Genomic DNA, 22,252 nt, shown 5'->3' with positions numbered 1-22,252 from the left:
TTCAGGTTGTAGTAATGCCTGTAGTGGTCACAGAGTATAGCAAAGACCTGCAAAACCTGTCAGTCCTACAATGCAGATTGCAGATATGTGCAGAAAACAGCAACTGTGACACTATTTATTTAGATAATAAACATGTCACCTCACTTGTCAGACATATTTATTAAGAGCAACTCTCAATGCTAAGGAAGACTAAGGGTTGAAGGCTGTACCTCTTAAACCTAGTAGAATGCATCATCATTTGGTGGGTGGAACATGAAAAGGCATTGGTGATTCTGATATACCCTTCCCCCTGTTGGGAACGACTATTTTAAAGGAAGTAAGAAAGGTGCAGAAAAACAGTTTACTTCTTGATTTTTCAATTCATCTTTAATTCCCTGGGTAAAAGAGTCTATTGTTGGGCTTCCCTGGTGGTGCAGTGGTTAAGAATCCACCTGACAGTGCAGGGGACACTGGTTCGAGCCCTGGTTCAGGAAGACCCCACACGCCGTGGAGCAACTAAGCCCGTGCACCACAACCACTGAGCCTGCACTCTACAGCCCGCAAGCCACAACTACTGAGCCCAAGTGCCACATCTACTGAAGACCACGCACCTAGAGCCTGCGCTCTGCAACAAGAGAAGCCACTGCAGTGAGAAGTCCATGCACTGCAACGAAGAGTAGCCCCCGCTCGCCACAACTAGAGAAAGCCCATGTGCAGCAACGAAGACCCAACACAGCCGAAAATAATTAAACAAACAAACAAAAGTCTAATGTCATGTAGAAATATTTGAAAAGGCAGAGTTGAGTGATAGTTAAGGGTATAATAAACTTAAACTTAAGGATTATAAACTTATATAATCCAACTATTTTGTTTGAATTCCTACTCTGACTTATTATATAGGTTATCTTGCACAATTTAACTTACTTAGCTATGCCTCAGCTTCCCTATTTGTAAACAGAAATAATATGACCTACCTAATAGGGTTGCTGAGAGTATAAAATAAGGGTCAGTTATAGTGCTTAGCACAATGACTGGTACATAATAAATCTAAATAATCATTGGGCTTTATTTATTTGCTTAGTTACTTACTACGCCCAAGAATTAAAAAAAAAAAAAATTAGCCACAATGTATACACTTGGTACATAAGTATACCAAATGTACTTAGTACACAAGTGCATAAGACTTAGTACACAAATGCATACCAAGTCTTCTTTTAGGGATTAAGGTTAGAGACATCACTTCTTGAGTGTTCCTATACTTCTTCATTCATTACAGCCCCCAATAACACACAGAGACATGGACTTTCAAAAATCTACGAATATGACAATACTACAAATACCCCATGAATCTCCTGTTTTGATTTCCTAGATTTCGTTTTTATTCTATTACCATTACCTTGTTTCTGTTTAATTCTATTAAAAATTTTTTAAATGGATAATTATTTCTTATTAGTTGGAACACTATGGTATGGTATCCAAACTCACTGATCAGCTCCCACTCATAGCCATTTGCTTACCAACATATGGTCCACTGGCACAGAACTTCCTTTGGGACAACCTCAGTAGTCTGTCATCTTCTATCTAAAGAAACAAAACAAAACAAAGGCTGTAGTAGCATCAACACTTTTTTTTTTGGAGGGGACAACATCTCTGCGACAAAGTAGAGGTGAAACCATATAGCCAAATGGCTCCTGAATATACAAAATGCAATGGTGATAAAGAGCATGATACTACAGAATGGTAGAAAAGTCACTACTTCTTATTAAGGCCTCAAAATAACAATACTCTAAAAATTAAAGGCCAGGTGCTATGAAATATTGCTCATGAGAAGAGATATCCAGATAAGAACTTCAAAGTGTTAAAGTTTTCAAAAAGGATACATAGTTAACCTTTATGGAGGAAGGTTATGTCTTCAGCCTTTTCTACTTCCAAAAAGTGGCAACATTAAATTAGCATGTGGACTCAATATTCAGAATTCAAATTCTGAATTCAGAATCCAAAGTCATTTTTAGAACAACTGACAAACATGAAAGCAGCATACACCTTGTTTCAAAGGATGAGCTTTGCAATGAAACACAAAAAAAAGTCGGGGGGAGGTACTGCAAAAAACTAAAAAGCCAGAAGCAACAAAGGCAAGTACATATTTTTAAAAAAATACTTCAACAATATGCAATCTTTTGTTTTAGTTATCATTTGTTACTATGCCCTAGACATTTTAAATAACGCAAGATACAACAATTTTAAGATCACTTAAATCAAACACTAAATTGGGTCAGTGGCCTTTATAAAGGGATAAACTGACTGCAAGAGACAGAAGTGAAAAACTAAAAAATTTGAGTGAGGAAGCAATGGCCACTTTGATGCCATAAAGAAACTACTAATGCACTTAAATACTGATACTACATCACTGATTAATTATGTATCACATAGATTTCCTTGAAAAAGTTATTAGGTGACTTTTAAATTGATTCAGAAATAAAGCAAAAATATTTAAATTTAGGGAATATAAAGTGAGATACAGATCATAATCAAGATACAATGTTGCAGAGTTCTCCTATTTGTAAAAGAACTGAGTCATAGACAGGCTTTTTATTATAATGTAAAATGGAGGATTAGTTTGGCTGTGCTTGGAGACAAAAAAAATGCAGAAAAAGTAAGATCTTGAAAGTAGCTTGATGGAAAAGTTCGCTGAGTCTCAATAACGTTGGGAGGAAGTGGGGTATTAGTGTCCTCACTTCTGATAAACTAGAAAGAAACAGAATGGCCACAATGATAGCTCACTAAAGTTTTAGATATCCTTTCTCACCAAATATGATTAATTGTGTTCCCTAAATTGCCTTTTCAAATGCTTGCAGCCAATCTAACTGAGAGGTTCTCCAATGTGTATATTTTATTTAAGATTGCCACATTGAGCCTTTGTAAAATATTAGCTTCATGGACAATGCAGAACCACAAGGACAAACACATACCTAAAACAGAGCTATGAATCCTCCTCCCTAAAAAAGAATGGAATTAATTCCCTATGCACCTTATAAAACCATGGCAAAGAAATTTAAGAGAATGATTTCATAGTTTCATACAATTAAACTAAGTTAAGACAAACTTTCTGGTATGCATTATAGGTTGATGTGTAATTCTCAGTACTGTTGGAGGACAATTCATTTTGAACTACACCTGTCTGAATTCAGATAACAGTTCAACTAATATGAATGCAATTCTAAGCAAAATCACAATGCCATCCAACATTAAAAACTAATTTTAGGGCTTCCCTGGTGGCGCAGTGGTTGAGAGTCCGCCTGCCGATGCAGGGGACACGGGTTCGTGCCCCGGTCCAGGAGGATCCCGCATGCCGCGGAGCGGCTAGGCCCGTGAGCCATGGCTGCTGAGCCTGCGCGTCCAGAGCCTGTGCTCCACAACGGGAGAGGCCACAGCAGTGAGAGGCCCGCGTACCGCAAAAAGTATAAGGGCTGGCTTAAATCTTACCTAGAATACTTAAAGGACAGAAAAGCAAATTTGATAACACTGACTGAATTTCATTTAATACAATATGAGAAAAACTGAAGGACTTTTTATAAGTTTACCTGCTCTGCTTCCACGTAAATGAGAGGGAATCCCATTTGTTTGGTCCAGGTATTCATCACAGCGGCTATAGGTTTACCACTGGCATTTTCTAAACTTTCCCAGAGATCCTCTAGAAGATAAATACAAACAATGAAAATCTAAAATGTTTCCATTTTTATTTTCCTAAACAAACCAGAAATTTTATATAACTCTTGACACTGCAACACTGACCAATTTTGTGGTTCTTTCAGGTTCAGGAACAGTGGGCCAAATTAACGTTCTCCTTGCCTTCCCATTAAGTGAACTCTATGGTATTATAGTCTAAGATGTTCTTAATTGTTCCAATTTATTAAAAAATTACAAGTTATAAACAAAAGACAAACAGGTGAGTTCAAACAAGAAGAAACAGAAACAAACAAATGGAAACATATTCAAGGTCACTACTAAACATTCACAAACTTAAAACTATTATACCCATTCAATTAACAGAAGTTAAAAAATACTCAATGCTGATGCTGTTTTTGACCCATATGATCAGACAACTCTGGTGGTAGGATAAGCAAAACAACAATACAATGTGGTACATGCTGTAACAGGGGCAAGAACAGAGAAAGAAAAATCCAAAGAATAAAGGCTTCACAAGAGGTAAACTTTTGGTCTGCACCTTGAAGAGGAGTTGTTCATTAGACAGGGGGAAAAAGGGCATTCCAGGTAGACAAAATAAAGGTACAAAGAGGAAAATAAAAAGGAATTCGCTGGCGGTCCAGTGGTTAGGCTTCTGAGCTTTCACTGCCATGGGCTCGGGTTCGATCCCTGGTCAGGGAACTAAGATCCCATAAGCTGTGCAGCACGGCCAAAAAAAAAAAAAAAAGAGGAAAGTATAAGAAATGACAGAAAATGTCAGTAACGGCAATATGTTCAATAAGCTGAAGACAGGTGCATGTGTGGGAGTAACAGGCCGTGAGGCTAAAAAAGTGGGAAGGAAGAACTGTTCAAGACTGTATGGCTTACAAAGAAGTATAGACTTTATCGTGAAAGGAATGTGGCATCTCAAGTGTTTTTAATCAGTAGGGTGATGTAATTAGATATTCACTTTAGAAAGATAACCCTAGCTAGCCTCAGAGTGAGAGATGAAACTGAAGAGAGTGGGACAAGGCAAATAGTAAATTAGTAGTGAATTCCAGGGGAGAGATCAAGAAGGCATAAATTAAGGGTGGGGCGGAGACAGTAGACAGAGAGCACTACAACTCCTACAAGAGGATAAAAACCATGGATGATTAACGGGAATGTATTTGAACTGCCAATTGTCTTTCATAAGTAACAAAAACAAACCAAAAAAAGTTACATGGTACACCCTGTACCAGTTACACTTTGGTAAGCTAAAGTACGGCCCATGAACTAGTAGCAGTGGCTTCACCTGGAGTCTGTTAGAAATGCAGACTCTCGGGCCCCACCCCAGACCTATACTAATGACATTACACAAATCTTGTTTTTTAAACTATTTTTGTTCACTAAGGAACTCAGCTTCATATTCAATCAACTATTACACCTTTATTCTTCCTTTTGACTCTAATATCTAATAGACCATCATAAAATCTTAAGAATTTACTTCATTGAAAATCTGTAGTTCCACAAGTTCACTCCTACAAATGGTTAATTTGCAGCTATTTTAATGGCCAATGGTCAACGAAGGGCAACAAAACCCACAAATCATCAAAAAAAACAAGCTCTGGTAAAGTAAACAGAACTTTTCAGACTCTTTAAAGTGGCAAAACATTGAGCTGTGGAAAGCAGACTATTGGAGGATGACCGAAAGGATAATAGGTCCTGATTCATGCCGTTGATCCATGATATAACACATCTTCAAATAAGTCGACTCTATTTCCTATCCAGCACATGGAAAATTAAGTATTTAGAAAAAATAAAATGTCACACTCTGGATAGTATGCCAACACTTTCTCTCCATTTCTATATCAAGCTATTAAAGATTACCTGTGGCAGCATTCTTTTGTTGAAACTTGGTTAAATACATGTTCATTCCTTTCTTAAAGTCCTGAGAAAACACAATTTTTAACATCCAGGAGAGTCAGAACTCAGAATTATAGTACATTTTGAGTGTATAGTACTCAAAAACTAATTTACTCAAATTACTTGACTGTTAGATTTACTAAAACACATGTATCCCCCTAATGTCTACTACCTTCTGTTTAAAAATGCTTACTCTTTGCCTTCTACTTTTGCTTTTAAGTTTTATACCAGACTTCCACCAACCCCCAAAACATATTTGCAACATCATTCATCTGAGAGACCAAAATAGTCAGCATAAAAAGAAATAAAGACAAGCCAGAGTACTATTCTTATAAATTCTAGAAAAATTACTTAGGAACTTAACCTGAATAAAATCAAACTTTTTTTTTCATGCAAAACTCTATGGTTTCACCATAAAAGAACCGAAGATTTTTTAAATTGCTTTTTTACCTTATCCCCAATGTAGTCATGTAGCATTCGGATGACAGATGCACCTTTGCTATATGATATAGCGTCAAATATCTCATCAACTTCAGAAGGATGGCCCACACTGACCTAGCAGACAGTGTGATTCAAGGTTATGACAGGAAGCAGACAGACTGTAATACTGAATTACATAAAAAGCTTTCTAGGAAAACCCTTCTAAATCATAAGATACTTTTTCCCTTTAGGTGACTCATAATGTATAATTGTTTAAAAGGGTTTAATAACTAATACTAATAAAATAGAATATATAACACAATCCCCATCATCTCTTAGGACCTGGGTTCCAATCTTGGCACTGCTTTGCTGGGAGGCAAGTCACTACTGCTCTCTTTGAGGGTAGGGAAGTGAGGGTAAGGAAGGGAGAGATGAAAAACATTTGACTTCTTGCACTAATTGTCATGGCTCACAGTTACACAGGACCCTGGTGAAATATGTCAAAGTAGACTCTAAGTCTAGCTCTGTAGAGGCAAAATTTATACAGATAAACTAGCTGAAGTAAGGACAGGCTAAGTCAAAAGATTAAAATATTTATATAAAAACAGACAATGACAACAATAAAGAGCATGTTCAGAATTTTCTCTGAAACAACAGAATCATACTACCCAGCAGCTATGGTTCCCCCACACTATTCAATAAACATCTATTTAGTGAATGCTTACGGGTACTGAGCACTTGCTTCTACAAAGATCACAGATGTTTAAGAAGAAACATAATTAGACCTTAGTAGTGCTAGAATTTCAAGAATGGAAATATAAACTACAAAAGTACATGACATCACCCATGCAATTTTCTTTTCAGAGTCCTAAGTATCTCTATAAACAAATTATATATTTTACTGAAAATGAGAGCAAAGGCCAATGACTGAAAATTATGTCTCACTTCAATAGGATGGCTGTTATCTAAGGCATCAAGCTCCTGGGCACGTGTGTAATCAGCAGAAACAAACTGAGTCCAGATATCATACTCTGGGAAGCAGTGGTCTACACACAGATATTCAATCCATGATGCGAAGCCTTCATTTAACCAAAGATGAGTCCACCATTCCTAAAGACAAAAGATGGAAATATATAAAGAAAACAAGATGCTTGTCACTCCACTAATTTAAAAAACTCATATGTCCCTTCCACTATATTCTAAAGCTCTTAATGAACTGAAATTCATTTCAAAACATTTAGTAAATAACTCACATCCCTGAACAAAAGAAATGCCAAGAAAGGCCAACCTGGTGACACTAGCATTATCACCACTGCTAAGTAACTTTCTGGTACTGAAGGTAGAAAAGGAGGAAGAAGGAGGATGAAAAACACCCTAAATATGGAAAAGGGAAAAAGAGCGCATAAATACAGGCAAGAGCCTACATTGTCATATAAAATTTAGTTTAATAAACAGTTCTCTTAAAAAAAACAGAAAGCTTATCAGGACCAAACAAGGAAAACTGGAAACTATTTCCATAATGACAGGGAAAAATCACTGTTGATTGAAAAGTTAAACTTTCTAGATAAACAGAAAAGCAGTACTGCTTATATAAGAATTATGTGAAATTAACAAATGTCATGGCAGTAAGTAGTTCAGTAATGAATTGGTGTTTAAACATTTATGAAATATAAAATTCTCATCTGTTAGTAAGAATTAACAGTGGAGTGGACAAAGAATATAATGGGTCACAGACAAAATCAACTTTTTGAAAAAGAAATCAACTTTTTAGAAAGAGATTTCAATCTAATTTTCATTAAAGTTGATTAAATCTCTTATGAAAAGAAAGCAATACTATATGAATTCAGGACAAAGGACTAATGCAACGGTGAAAAACAAAAGGGCGTTTTAAAATTCTGAAAAGATCAAATATTTTCAATATCAACTGATAAATGGCTATCTGTCTACATGCTTTGTGCACTTATTTAACTAAAAGCCTCCACTGGGATAAGCTGGTACAAACCTAGTAATTTTCCAGCTATCTCTAAGCCTTTGAATTTTGGTTAATGAAACAAGTGACATCTAATAACTAGAAATTGCTCCAATCCAGTAAAAAGTTGTTTAAAAGCAAAATGAGAATGCACACATTTCCCCTACTAAAATTTATTACTGGAAGTTTAAAAATAAAATCATAAAAAATAAAGTCTGCTCAACACTGAGCAAAAAAATTGTTTGGCAGCAACAAACTTGCTGCATTAGGAGAAAAGAATGTTTCTGACATATTGAATACAGGTACTAGTATACTTACTTCCGCATAAAATTATATTTCAAAAATTTTTTTTTACCCCTAAGCAAAATTTTAAACATCCAAAGCAAAAAGGAAAGGATTTACTTTCAAGGGCTGACTTTCTTTAGAAACTCTTTCAAATATGTAAGAGTTGCTAAATGTTTTCCTTTCTTGCTTATTTTTGTGACATGTGGACTCAACTAATATCCAAATTGGGCTCTGCTCTTTGGCAGCCTAAAATGCCATCAGGAAATTTGGCTGGCTCCAGAATCTCCAGTTCTTTCTTTGCAGAGGCACTTCTAGTTCACTTATTAGACGCTGGGCTCCCAAGCTCTAACACAGTTGGCTGCTATAGATAGTACTTATTCAGAGTAAGGGAAAGGTCAAGACTAGAGGACAGAGATCATTCACTGCAAACATTATAATAAACAAGAACTTCAGTAGGACAGTTGGAAATTTTAATATACTTCACAGTTATTCTGTTGTTTCTTTGCCTTCATTTCTGTCAAATTTCAACTTAAAATTTCAGGCAATGAAGAAAATGACCCTTAAAAACATTTCAACCTAATCAAGGATAGTTTGTCATTTATCAGGTTACTTTACAGCTAGTGAGCTACATAATACATAGAACACAAGAAACTACCGTTAGTCTGAATCTCACTGCATGGAATCTCTCTACCTAAGTGAAATCTCTTCCTTTCACCCAAATTAGTATCATGACTTCCCCCGCTTGCAGGCAGTATTTAGAACAGTTTAGGAAGTATTTTCTGTTGAATAAAGATTATCTACATGCTTTTGATCAACAAGAATATTCTGATAAACACTTTTCAAAGTAGACCTTTTAAAATAAAGTTTTTCAATCAAAAAACTACTTTTTTGGTACAACATTCCAGCCAAACCTGAAATACTATGTAGACAAAAAAAAGGTGCAGCAGGAAAAAAAATAAATATATTTGAGCACTTAAAAATATTAAATACCATAGTAACAAGATTTCCAAACCATTGATGGGCGAGCTCATGTCCCACAACCAGGGCAACCCACTGGCGTGATGAAGAACAGGAGTTTTTTGGATCAATAAGCAATGCAGTCTCCCTGTGTTTAAAAAAAAAATTTTTTTTTTAAGTATTACAATCAAAGCAGGCATGCAGAAATGGGGGAGGGAGATTCAAACAGTAAATAAGTTGGTCAAGTTAGGCTTTAAAGATGTCAAGAAAACATTTCCTCAGAGTACACAGGATAGAAAAAGTTCTGGGAAGATTAAAGACACCACTCCAATAGAATTCATAACAGAAGATCAAAGATGTGACGCAAGTTTAATTATCAGTTTGTTTATAGGACAGCTGCCTGAAATTTCAGAAAAACTTTGTCTAAAGGATTAGGGATTATCGTGCTAGACAGACAGAGAAGACAGTCCTTCCATTAAAAGAAGGGGAGCAGAAAGTGGGGGGAAGATGCATTCCACAGTCCTAAAAAGAACACTGAGCAGGCTGTCCAAAACTTAGCTCACTGAAGAAGGCAAGTGAAAGTAGAAGACAGAAACTTGTTTACAGACACTGCTTTTAAAATTATACAACCTACATGTTTGTACTGTGGTGACAGACATGTAAAAATTTGGCCAGAAGATATTAAATCAGGGAAAGTTCTTCAAGCTGGATATATAACTATGTAACTACTAGAAGGACGAGAAGGCACTGAAATGAGAAACTCAGCCAAAAATACATCTACAAATGCTACTAATGCCAGACGCTCACTTTAAAATCTTATACTCTCAGATAGTAGCACCAGAGGGTGATCATCTGAATTCTTGAAATGTTCAAGGAAGTGGGGGGAGGTAGGAAAATTTATGACAGATTATAAAGCAGAAGCTACTGAACTGTACTTAGGAGTGAAGCTCTCATGAAATCAGTGATTTTAAAAAGATAAGGCAGGGTAATACATCATTAACATACCTATAAGTAACAAGGCCCCAGTTCTCCATGGCACCTTCATAAAATAAATATAAACATTTATTGATATTTATATATATTTCTTCTTGAAAAATCATAGAATTCAAAAAAAGTTATTACAATTCATCAATAAAATGAAATTTACTTTACCAGCTGCAAAGTCTGCAATAGCAATGAGATCAATTTTAGGTAGAGGATAAGGAACATTGAAGTAGTCCTTATAAAAAGGCAGAGTTTTAGCAGCAACCTATAAAAGTATAGACAAAAGAACCATCTGATAAATCTTACTGTCATTCATATAGAAATCCACAAAGGAATCCTGTTGCAAGCCAAATATCTCAAGTTACTAGAAACCAACCCTGGGGAGCCCCACCTCCAAAGAGTGCTTTAGCCCTAAGCTTTGTATGTCAGCCAAACTTTAATCCATTTATAATTCAGTATGAAAAGTATAATTACATATTTTCCCACCCACTCTCTGGGTAAATAAATTCTACTCTAATATTTTCTTAATCATTATCTTGTAAAATGTTAATAAAACACCAAAGTTGCTAGTTCCCAGATTCTATTAAAAGTAAAACCAAAGTAGTACATGAAATTTCAGATTAAATTATAAATAATTGTACTAATAATTGATCAGAAATGTAAATTCCCCAACCTGGAGTTATGGACTGTTGGAACAATCCTCTTCAAGTACATTTACCTCTAACGCAAATTTTCCTTGCTCTGCTTTGCCAACAGGGGTGTAAACACGGACACACACACCATCTTTTGACCTTGTTTCTACAAAGTCATATTCACCCACAACAAATGCCACCAGATACGTAGACATGACAGGTGTGCGAGCAAACTTCACTTCCACTACATTTTCATCATCAGGATATGGTTTCCGATCAATTACATTCTTTAAAAAAAAAAAAAAAAAAGGAAAATTTAACAGATTTACATTAAATACCTTAGAGCAAACACTAGCCAAAAACTCTAGGCTTTGGGGCCTTTTCTTCCCCCTTTCCAGCACTGCTTACTTCTCTATCCTAATTCATCCAGTGCTATTATGCTGTCAAGATCTTTCCTATTAAGAAGGAAAGTCACCTGATAAAGTATTCACACTAAGAAACTGGAGCCTGAAGTGTTAAAACTTCCAAGGATTTGTAAGAAAAAAGAAGCAACTTTTCTTGAATACCTATTAATATGCCAGATACTGGGATGTTTTAAGACCTCAATACTTTTCAAGTGAATGAAGGATAGGAGACAACAAATATTAATGAAAATAAAATGTAATTGTGGAATCAGACATTTCAAAGGGCACAGATTTCTAGATTTAGAGCATTCCCTGTACCAAGGCTGGCTCTAAACAAATTTGTCACAAAACCTCCACTTTACCTTTGGAGTCCCCTAACTTCCCTTTGGTGTTCTCCCTCTTTTTCCTATTCAGGCTCTCAGTTTCCTCAAGGTCTCTCTATTCTTTCTTCCAAGTAAGACTTATTCAAGAATTGATCTGATAAGTTCATTCATACTAAATTGTAAATGAACATTTCAGTGTAATATATTAGCTTCCTCTCTGAGAATATTTGAGAAGAGAATCTATGGAATTCTCTCCACCAGTAAAGGAGGCAAAAGCCAGTCATTTTCAGGTGCAGCAGGCATTTCCAAGTTCCCTACATTCCTATTATAAGCCACAGGCTACTCTATGTCTTAAGTAAGGCAGTCTTAGACAATACACTTCAAGTAGTGAATGCTTACTCTATTATGAATGAGGATCAACGACATCAGTGGAGGGAGCATATTCCAAGAATACAATCAGCCAAAAACCTAAATACACTTCATTATGTGGCTATATCTTTTGGCATTTAATAAGAATATCAGATTTTTTTTCTTTCAGGTAATATTTATTAAACTCATTTCTTACTTAGATTTCCAAATTGAAGGAATTAGATGATCTTGTTAATATAGTTTATAAAGAATTTCTTCCAGGAGGGGGGAAACTCCCCATATAAGGCAATAAAGAAAAAGAAGCCCTTTCAGAAATTAAGAAAACTAACATTTGTGCCCCAATTATGTGCCAAGCATTGTGCTGGGTGGCTTCATGCTATCCCATCTAATCAGCAAACTAAACATGCTGAACGCTTATTCAAAATATGAACAGACTCACAAACACAAACATACCATGTTTGATAAAGCTACTCTGTCTTTAGGAACAACCAATGAGATATCAAAAGTTGCTTTGATGGCAGGCTCATCCCAGCAAGGAAAAGCTCTCCGGGCATCAGTAGCCTTAAGAAAAGAATATGAAATATAAAATATCACAGAATTAACCTACCAGAATATTTCATGAAATAACAGACATTTTTCTTTCTATCATTTGTTCATTCACTTTTTCAAATATTTATTTTCTACTCAGTGCCGGGCAACAAGCTAGGCACTGACTACAAAGAAAACACAAGGTTTACTATCATTGCCACATCAGCAATTATCCAGGAACTAGGTCTGCTATAGAGCTTAACAATTTATAGTATTAGAATAACTGACAATTATATTTTTGTTTTTATTAAAACATTTCAATATTTCAAGTTAAAGGCAAATGGTTTTATCTATAATGTCAACACAACACTGAGCACAGGAAGGTTAACAGTATACTGCTGTAAGGATTCAACGACAGGAAAATATGACTGGTTGCCTCTCTGGCTTTGATTTCAAAATAAAAATAAAAATATCTCCAGAATTTCTGATGTGCTTTGTTCTTTATCTGGAATGGTAGCAACAGGAAAAAAGACAGATGCTGTATCAGTTCCAAACAGGTCATTTGTTTAATGGCACTTCCATATACAACACATAAAACTGTCACCATTTGACTTACCTTTTGAAAGAGATCTCATTCTTTCTTTAAAAATAAAAAAGAGCAAACTTGTTAAAGCAAAAAAAGATTAGTGGTGCAGTAGAATATCAGTTATAAAAGAAAAAAATCTTTAATAAAATAGAAATAGAACCATTGACTCTGTATCTTAAAAAGAAGTAACAAAATATGCAAAGGTAGAGGAAGCACATACTTCTGAAAAAGGATTTCTCCAAGGAAAAACATTAGATGGCTCATTGCACTCTCAAAGAAACTAAATAAATTATGGATTCTACTAAAGAATAAATAAAGACTAAAGATGTTTAAAAAAAGAATAAATAAGACATTTGGAAAAGTAAGTAGAGTGTAAAGAAAGAAATGCACAGAAAAATTCAAATTAGGAGCAACAGCAGTAAATAAATGTATTTATATTAGAGGAAATTAAATGAATGACATAGATAGTAAGATTGAAGTTTCCAAAATATCCAAAGGACAAAGTGATAAAAGCAATCTAAGGTACATTTGGGGGATAGACACTAGAGCTAAATCTATTATTAAATGATGTTCCTGAAGAAGAGATCAGAACAGAAACCATGATGAAGATGCAATAGAAGAAAATACTGCTACACTAAAGAAAGCTCTGAATATAACATCCATAGGGTTCACCAATTATTAAAAGTTAATGAAAAGTGAACACCTGGTGAAAATTTTTAATTTTTACGTACAAAGAAATAATTTAACAAGCAATCAGGAAGAAAGTAAAACAAAATTTTAAAATGTGTTACCCTACAAAGGGAGAAGAAACATTCTAGTCTGACTCCTCCCCCTCGACAAAATGAGACGTGAAAGACTTTAGAACAATATTTATACACCTTTGAAAGAGAAAAACTGTAAGTCAATTGTACCACTCTTATCACTGAAGAAGTTGGGCTTATTACTCACTGTAGCAAGGGAAAACTCACATCAAAAGAAACCATGGGGTATCTCAGTAAGAGTCTAAAAAGAAACAATTATGTGATTTTGGATTTGGAGGAGGATTTAAGAAGAAAGGATTCATTCTAAGTTGGGTGCTGTCAGAAAGTGGAGGCAATTTTATGAGTGGGTATCTCAATAACTGTTATTTATCTATGGAGAGGGCAGACTACACCAAACCTAAAACTGCAAATGGTAAAGAAGCAGCAGTCACTCATTTTAACCAAGAGAGAGAGTTGTTTGTCTTTTGTGATTAACAAAGTGAACTTGTTTTTGTCTATGCTTGGATGAAATTATGAAGTGCCCTTGTTTTGTCTCACTTTATCATGGTCTCAGAGTAACCTTGTCTGAGGTTGGCATTCTATGAAACTGTTTATGTCCAACAGGAAAATAACATGGACTAGGTTTTCAGTGCTAGGACAACTTCTAGATGTCAGGGGCTGCTCTTTTCTTCTTTTTCCCCCCAACAAATCTCTTACATACTCAGTAAAACTGATCATGTATAAAGGCAAATGAAAGATTTTCAGATATGCAAAGACTCAGGAAGTATACCACCCACATACCCTCTCTTAAAAAAAAATTATTTGGAGACACACTCCAGCCAACCATTCCAGGATGAAGAAGTGCTCAAAAGGGCTAGAGATTAGCACTGGAATCACACTCACACTCATACACACACACATACAGGTAACAAAATTATATTTAAATAGATAGGTCTATATCTATATATATCCATATATAACTATATATACAGACATACAGGTAACAAAATTTCAATACCTGGATTGCTTTTATACTTTGTACCTTTTTTTGTACCTGTGGCTTTTCCTACTAAATTAATAGTGGTACTGTTATAAATAAAATCATCCCCCAGCCCACACCCCTAATTCTCTCTCTTGTATAACAGAGGTAACTGGCTGAATATAAAATAAAAGTTCCAAAATCAATAATACAATTATGGCCAAAGGCACCTAAGCCTCCAATAATCACGCAAATAACAGGATTAGACCTTTGTCAGAATGTCGAATTTCAGATCATAATATGTTAAAGAATCCCATACCTCGAACTGGGTGACCGCAGCGTAGCGCACCTCTCCAGAAGGGGCAGCGTATTTACTCCTATAGAAACCTTTCATCTTATCATTCAGCTCCCCGACAAAATCGATCTTTAAAGTTCCTGTACCTGTGATTGAAGATAAATGAAAACAGTTTCATGGAGATGTCAAGTACAAGGTCTCAAAAGTATGTCCCTAAAACACCAATTCAGCTGGCTGCTGACAAGGTTCAAATCATACCTTCCTTTCTCAAATACTCCTCCTGGCAATGGAGAGACTACAGTATTGACTAAAGTAAATGGCAGACTAATCCTAAAGTAAACCTTAGAATCATGTTTAGGGTGACTGCTTAGAAAGTTCTTTAATTTTACTAACTTAGTCTCAAGTTACCAATACATGAAGATAAAAGCAGGAAAAGAAATGAACATTTATTATTAAATGTATGACAAGCTATTGTGCATTGGTGCTTTAAAAATATTTAGTTGGGTAGGTTTGTCTCCATTTTTTCAGATGAAGAAACTAAGCCTGAAAAGTTAAATAACTTGCGCAAGGTCACACCATTAGTAAGTAGCAAGAATAAGATTAAAAACTTAGGTCTGTTTAATCCAAAGTTCATGCTCTCTGCCAATTATACCATATAAATTGGTCCTTTTAGATGACTTCATGCCAATTATTCTATTATTAAGACAAGACACAGATGTTCAATCCAAATGGAACACTGATTCCATACATTTGTAAGGAACTATAGAGAAGACAAATGATTTGATCAGCAACAGGGTATAAAACAAACTTTTACAGTTACCTCAATCATTTGAAATCTAATAATATTAAAGAAATAAATTTTAATCAATAATTATTAAATGCAAATAAAAATGCAACCTGAATACATATACTATTGTTATATAAGAGCAAAATCAATTTAGACAAAATGGGAGTTTCTGTTTTGTTTTGTGTTTTACTGAAGTGTAGTTGATTTACAATGTTGTGGCAACCTCTGCTGTACAGCAAAGTGACTCAGTTATACACAGAGACATTCTTTTTTTTATATAAAATGTGAGTTTTGGACTTCCCTGGTGGTGCAGTGGTTAAGAATCCACCTGCCAATGCAGGGGACACGGGTTTGAGCCCTGGTCCAGGAAGATCCTACATGCCACGGAGCAACTAAGCCCGTGCGCCACAACTACTGAGCCTCCGCCCTAGAGCCTGCAAGCTACAACTACTGAGCCCATGGCGCCTAGGGCCCATGCTCTGCAACAAGAGAAGCCACCGCAATGAGAAGCCCACGCACCGTAACGAAGAGTAGCCCCCGCTCACCACAACTAGAGAAAGCCCGCACACAGCAATGAAGACCCAACGCAGCCAAAAATAAAATTAATTAAAAAAAAGAAAAAAGAGAGAGAAGAAAATGTGAGTTTTTATGAGTATATATACAGTTGACCCTTGAATAATGCAGAGGTTAATCCACCTATAACTTATACAGGGCCCTCCATATCCGCAGTTCCTCCACATCTCCTAATTCAACCATCCTTGGACTATGTGGTACAGTATTTACTACTGAAAAATATCTGAGTATCAGCAGACCCGTGCAGCTCAAACCTGTGTTTTTCAAGCATCAACTATGCTCTCTTTCGCTAACAGAAAAAAGATTATCACCATTATCTAGTAGTCGTCTACTAAATTCAGATGTATGTCAAAACAATAATCCCATTCTACATTTTACAAATCCAGTCACAAAACCCACCCCCCCAAAATGTTGACTTTGTAATAGATCCCTTTAAAGTGCCTATTTATAAAAGAATCTAGAGCATGGGAATCTAACAAGTCAGATACAGTATGACTACAAAGTAATTAGTCATTTATATCAAAACTTTTATATCCTAATATTTCAAACTGTCATTTTGGAATGCTGTAGAGCAATGACACTGACATTGTTCAAAACGTTCTTGACTCTCTCTCTGACATATCCTTTTGGATGTTCTCAAAGTCATATCTTCACCTTCCAAAACTGAACTTGCTTTTTGGAAAGGTCCAAGTCATGAAGAGTTCAAGTCTACAGAATATGTGAATGACAAATTGCAATCTATTTCTAGACAAAACACTAATTGTGTCTATGAAATAATTTAACTGATTTTCTTATGTGCCTCAAACTGGCTCTGAAAATAATTTCAAGTGAAAATTTCAGAACTTTGCAGCAAAGTCACCACTAAAGAAAGTGCCACATTCTTAAATTAATCGTGCTGGGAAAATAAAACAAAAAAACTCAATTGAAGGTCCAATGAATAGACATTTGTGATAGTTTTTTTTTAAACCAGACATTCTGTCTGAAGGGGTCAATAAATGCTTTTTTCTTTATATTTATTTATTTTATTTATTATTTATTTTGGCTGTGCCAGGTCTTAGTTGCGGCATGCGAACTCTCAGTTGCAGCATGCTTGTGGGATCTAGTTCCCCGACCAGGAATCAAAACCCAGACCCCCTGCATTGGGAGCACAGAGTCTTACCCACTGGACCACCAAGGAAGTCCCAATACTTTTTACTTTTAAAGAGAATGATAGATTACTGGGACAGTAAATAAGAACACAGTAAAAGAATCTGAAAGAATTCTAAATGATTGATACTAAAGAATTTAGCTATAAATAATAAAAAATTTCTCTCTATTTTCATTAGGAATTCACTGATTTTTTCTAAAATATTTATTTATTTTCTTTATTTTTTTGGCTACATCAGGTCTTCGCTGCGGCGCTCGGGCTTCTCTTCAGTTGCTGCATGCGGGCTTCTCTCTAGTTGTGGTGCGCAGGCTCCAGAGCATGTGGGCTCTGTAGTTTGTGGCATACAGGCTCTCTCGCTGAGGTGAGCGGGCTCAGTAGTTGTGATGAGCGGGCCTAGTTGCCCCGCGGCATGTGGGATCTTAGTTCCCCGACCAGGGATCAAACCTGCAAACCCTGCATTGGAAGGCAGATTCTTTACCACTGGACCACTGGGGAAGTCCCTCACTGATTTTTTTTTTTTAAAGCAGATGTGTTCACATTAATAAAGTTTACAAGTGATATCTATTAGATTATAAAAACCCCTTTAAAGATAACGGTTTGATGGAACTTTATGTTACAATTCCATAAATGGAATTGGCCAGTCTGTTTTCCCTAAGTCAGCTGTTAAGATGTCTTTTATATAACTCATATTCCACAGTAAATCTACTTTTGACTTTTCCTATTTGGAATAAAAGTGGATTTAAAACTCAAAACTAAATAAGAAAGGCTGTTTACACTTTTACTTGGTTTTAAATCTCCAAGGTCATCATACTATATAGCAAGATATTGACAGTGACCACTTCCAAAAAGTGGCATACTAAACAAAATATAAATTATTGGGAAGGGCTATTACCTGAAATTCAAACAAAACACAAGTTTTTTTAATATATTATTAAATTTAGTGTCACATTATACAATACTAATTACAAAGTATCTGCTATTGATATAGTAGAATTTTAGGGCAAGAACAGGAGGAAAAAGGACTTCATGATAAATTTCATTTGAAATTTATCCCATATTGACAAACCAATTGTCAGAAAGTCTGATTTTATACCTATTTTCACACATAATTGACACTGCTTCCTCAAATTAGATACCTTATTTGAATATCCAATGTTTGCAATATTTATCTGCTTGGGGTACTAAGCCTCTTAAAATATACAATAAGCTCATTTATTAATTAAACAACTGAAAAATTAGGACCTCCTCCAAAAACCTTATTTGTTTATTAAAGCTTAGGAGAGTATAATAATTGTTATAAAACCTGAAGTAATAAAATTACTAAAAATTAAATTATTAAAAATTTAATGAGGGCTTCCCTGGTGGCGCAGTGGTTGAGAGTCCGCCTGCCAATGCAGGGGACACGGGTTCGAGCCCTGGTCTGGGAAGATCCCACATGCCACGGAGCAACTAGGCCCGTGAGCCACAACTATTGAGCCTGCATGTCTGGAGCCTGTGCTCCGCAACAAGAGAGGCCGCAATAGTGAGAGGCCCGCGCACCGCGATGAAGAGTGGCCCCCACTTGCCGCAACTAGAGAAAGCCCTCGCACAGAAACAAAGACCCAACACAGCCATAAAAAAAAAAAAAAAAAAAAAATTTAATGAGCCTACCAAACACTATGAAATTTAAGACAGATTACTTTACATAAAGAGAAAATAAAGGTCTCTGCCTTTCTGTCACCATTTCTTATGATCCTGTTTTCCACTCTTCAAAATGTTAATATCTTCTAGTGTTTCTCCAAATGAATGTCACTCTACAGGATCCTTAACCACCGATTCTGAGGTTGTTAGGCCTTACAATGATCTTGGTAAGTTAACCACTATTCTAGAATGGTGCCAATTTCAGAAAAGAAGATATTTTACTTAGCTATATAATATTTGGCATGACTGTTAAGTTTGAAGAGGCTAAACACAAAGGTTACTAATATCCTCCTGACATATGTTCAATATTTACTCCATTACCAGAAGAGAGACTACTTAAAATTTGAAAAAATAAGGACTTTATTCTTAAAGCAAAGAATGACTGGGTAACTTTGACCCAGAGAATCTTGGGAAAATGTGAAAGCCAGTGATTTTTGAACAGATATTTATAGATACTCAATAATTTAATATAGTCACACCTGCAAATAATTTTTTAATTCTAATATTCATATCAATTACTTATGTATATCGTTATATTAGCTAAAAATCTCCAAAACTCTGTCAAATGATAGTATACTAATGGTCATAACCTTCACTGGCTTGCTCCTGCTTTTATTAGAAATGACTTAATTTACCATGTCTACTGTAAACAGTCCTTATCAAGAATGATGCAGCTCTTATATAATGATAATAAATGAACTCATATATATAAGGGGAAAAAAAGAAGGGTACAGAATATGTATGACATGCTAACTTCTGTGTTCTTAAATGGTACATACATAAATGCTTATAAAAGCACGGAACAGTTTTGAAAGAATACATAGGAAACTCATCACTTCTGAGAAGTGGAGCTGAGAGAGGAAGACAGGATAGAATGACAAACAAATTATCACTATATATCATTTGAATTTCAAACCATGTCCATGTATTATATTTTTTAATATTTAATTTAAAAAATAAAAAGAGCATAATGTGGTGGTTAGAAGTGCAAAGTTTTTAGTTAAACTGCTGGTGTTCAAATTCAGGCTCCGCCTGAGTTTATTTAACTTAGATAACTTGCCCAAGGTCAACAGCTAGTAAGTCATTTTTATTTCATTAATTTCTGCTCTTAAATCTTTATCTCTTCTACTTTCTTCAAGCTACCTATTCTTTTTGTCTAATTTTGATCTTGATGCTTACAAAGCTAATTAATTTTCAGTCTTCCTTCTTAGCTAAATATACTCTCTGAGAATGTTTTACCTGCATCCCACATGCTTTGTAAGTAGTAATTTCATTATTCAGTTCTTAATATTTTCTAATTTCCCTAACAAATATTCTTTGACTCATTAATTTTCAGAGGTATCATTTTTTCAAAGAAGGAATTTTTTTGTTTCTCTTTTGCAACTAACTTTTTTATCTTTTCACAGTGTGAACATAGAATAATAGTCTGTAATGATACAGATTTTAAATCTTTTTAAAAGTTCATGTTATTTCTATCAAAATAATATTTCATAGTTTAAAACCTCATATAGTTCTACAGTCTTACATATATAAGCTGCAGGCACCTGCCCAATGCCACTTACTCCCTACTCTTGCCTCAGTAGCAACTCTGTGATTTCTAAATACCTTGCTTATTTAGCTATTTTTTCATTTTACAATGTTACACACTCTTTTCTTCTTACTATAAAAAGTGAAGCGGGGCTTCCCCGGTGGCACAGTGGCTACAAATCCGCCTGCCAATGCAGAGGACACGGGTTCGAGCCCTGGTCCGGGAGGATCCCACATGCTGCGGAGCAACTAAGTCCGTGCACCACAACTACTGAGCCTGCGCTCTAGAGCCCACGAGCCACAACTACTGAAGCCCACACATCTAGAGCCTGTGCTCTGCAACAAGAGAAGCCACCGCAATGAGAAGCCCACGCACCGCAACAAAGAGTAGCCCTCGCCAAAAAAAAAAAAAAAAAAGAGTAGCCCTCGCTCGCCGCAACTAGAGAAAGCCCGCATGCAGCAACAAAGACCCAACGCAGCCAAAAATAAAATAAATAATAAAAATAAATAACATTAAAAAAAAAACAGTAAAAAGTGAAGTGTAGCTAAACTACATCTCCACTCCTACATCTTTTACAAATAATTAAATTTTCTGTAACCTTCCAAATCTGAAAATATTTTATTCTCTTTAACTTCACAGTTGGGTTAAGCACAGAATTCTAGATTGAAAATCAGATTCACTCAGAATTTTGAAGGAACGGCCATACTAGAGTCTAGTGTCCACTGTTCCTGATGGTAAATCTACTGCTATTCTGATTCCTGAACTTTGAAGGTAATCTGTCAGTCTTCCTTCCTTCCTCCCAAGTCCCTCGCCTCGGGTAGAAACTCTTTGAGAGTCTCACTTCACCCCTGAAAGTTCTAAAATTTCCTTTGATGTGGGACTTTTTACATTTGAGTCAGTCCCTCTCAGTAGTGTATTTTTTTCAAACCTCAGGCTCCTGCCCCATCTGTTCAGAGAAATATTCATGTTTTGTGTCTTTCATCATTTCCCCTTACCATCTTCTCTGTCCTCTCTTTCACTAGATGGATGTCCAGTCCTGCTAGATTGGTCCTCCAATTTTCCTAATTGGAAGATGCCTCTATTTCATCTTCTACAACTTATTTTGGTTTTTTACTTCTAATGTATTGTAAGTTCCAAAAGTTTTCTTACTCTATTCCATACTGTCCTTATTTAATGAATGTAATATTAATAATACTTCTAAGGATATTAATCTGTTTGGGTTTTTTGAGGCTTTCTTTTCATTTGTCTTTGCTTCTTCCAAGTTCCTACATTTCTATTATACTTATTGTTTTGCTTTATGTTTCATATTAGAAGTTTTATCAAATGTCTGGTAATTGTTGTGACTTCGGGCTTGGCCGTGCTATTTGCTTTGGCCAATGAAATGTGAATGGACATCACCAGCCACACAGAAGCTTTAAATGTGTCTTTGTGGTTTGGCTCTGTCCCCATCCCTGAGCTTCTGCCTTCTGCCATGTGAGAGAACAGCATGCTGCAGAGA

The 22,252-nt window shown here is 35.6% G+C and overlaps 1 protein-coding gene across 1 annotated transcript in view; it reads right to left on the bottom strand.

Moving 5' to 3' along the window:
• NPEPPS (aminopeptidase puromycin sensitive) overlaps positions 1-22,252 on the bottom strand; it is an 86,131-nt gene that overhangs the window by 17,610 nt on the left and 46,269 nt on the right. The window contains exons 4-14 of the mRNA XM_081219978.1: positions 15,064-15,185; positions 12,365-12,472; positions 10,902-11,102; positions 10,352-10,448; positions 10,205-10,238; positions 9,233-9,347; positions 6,934-7,098; positions 6,019-6,123; positions 5,533-5,593; positions 3,561-3,670; positions 1,497-1,560 (exon numbers count right to left, since the gene is read on the bottom strand). Coding sequence (XP_081076104.1) covers positions 1,497-1,560; positions 3,561-3,670; positions 5,533-5,593; positions 6,019-6,123; positions 6,934-7,098; positions 9,233-9,347; positions 10,205-10,238; positions 10,352-10,448; positions 10,902-11,102; positions 12,365-12,472; positions 15,064-15,185 — 1,182 coding nt within the window. The remainder of the gene's footprint in view (positions 1-1,496; positions 1,561-3,560; positions 3,671-5,532; positions 5,594-6,018; positions 6,124-6,933; positions 7,099-9,232; positions 9,348-10,204; positions 10,239-10,351; positions 10,449-10,901; positions 11,103-12,364; positions 12,473-15,063; positions 15,186-22,252) is intronic.

The sequence above is a fragment of the Mesoplodon bidens genome, assembly GCF_964165515.1.
Source record: "Mesoplodon bidens genome assembly, chromosome: 19".
NCBI lineage: Eukaryota > Metazoa > Chordata > Mammalia > Artiodactyla > Ziphiidae > Mesoplodon > Mesoplodon bidens.
Note: the sequence above shows the minus strand (reverse complement) of the source record. Positions and strands in the feature narration are given on the sequence as shown.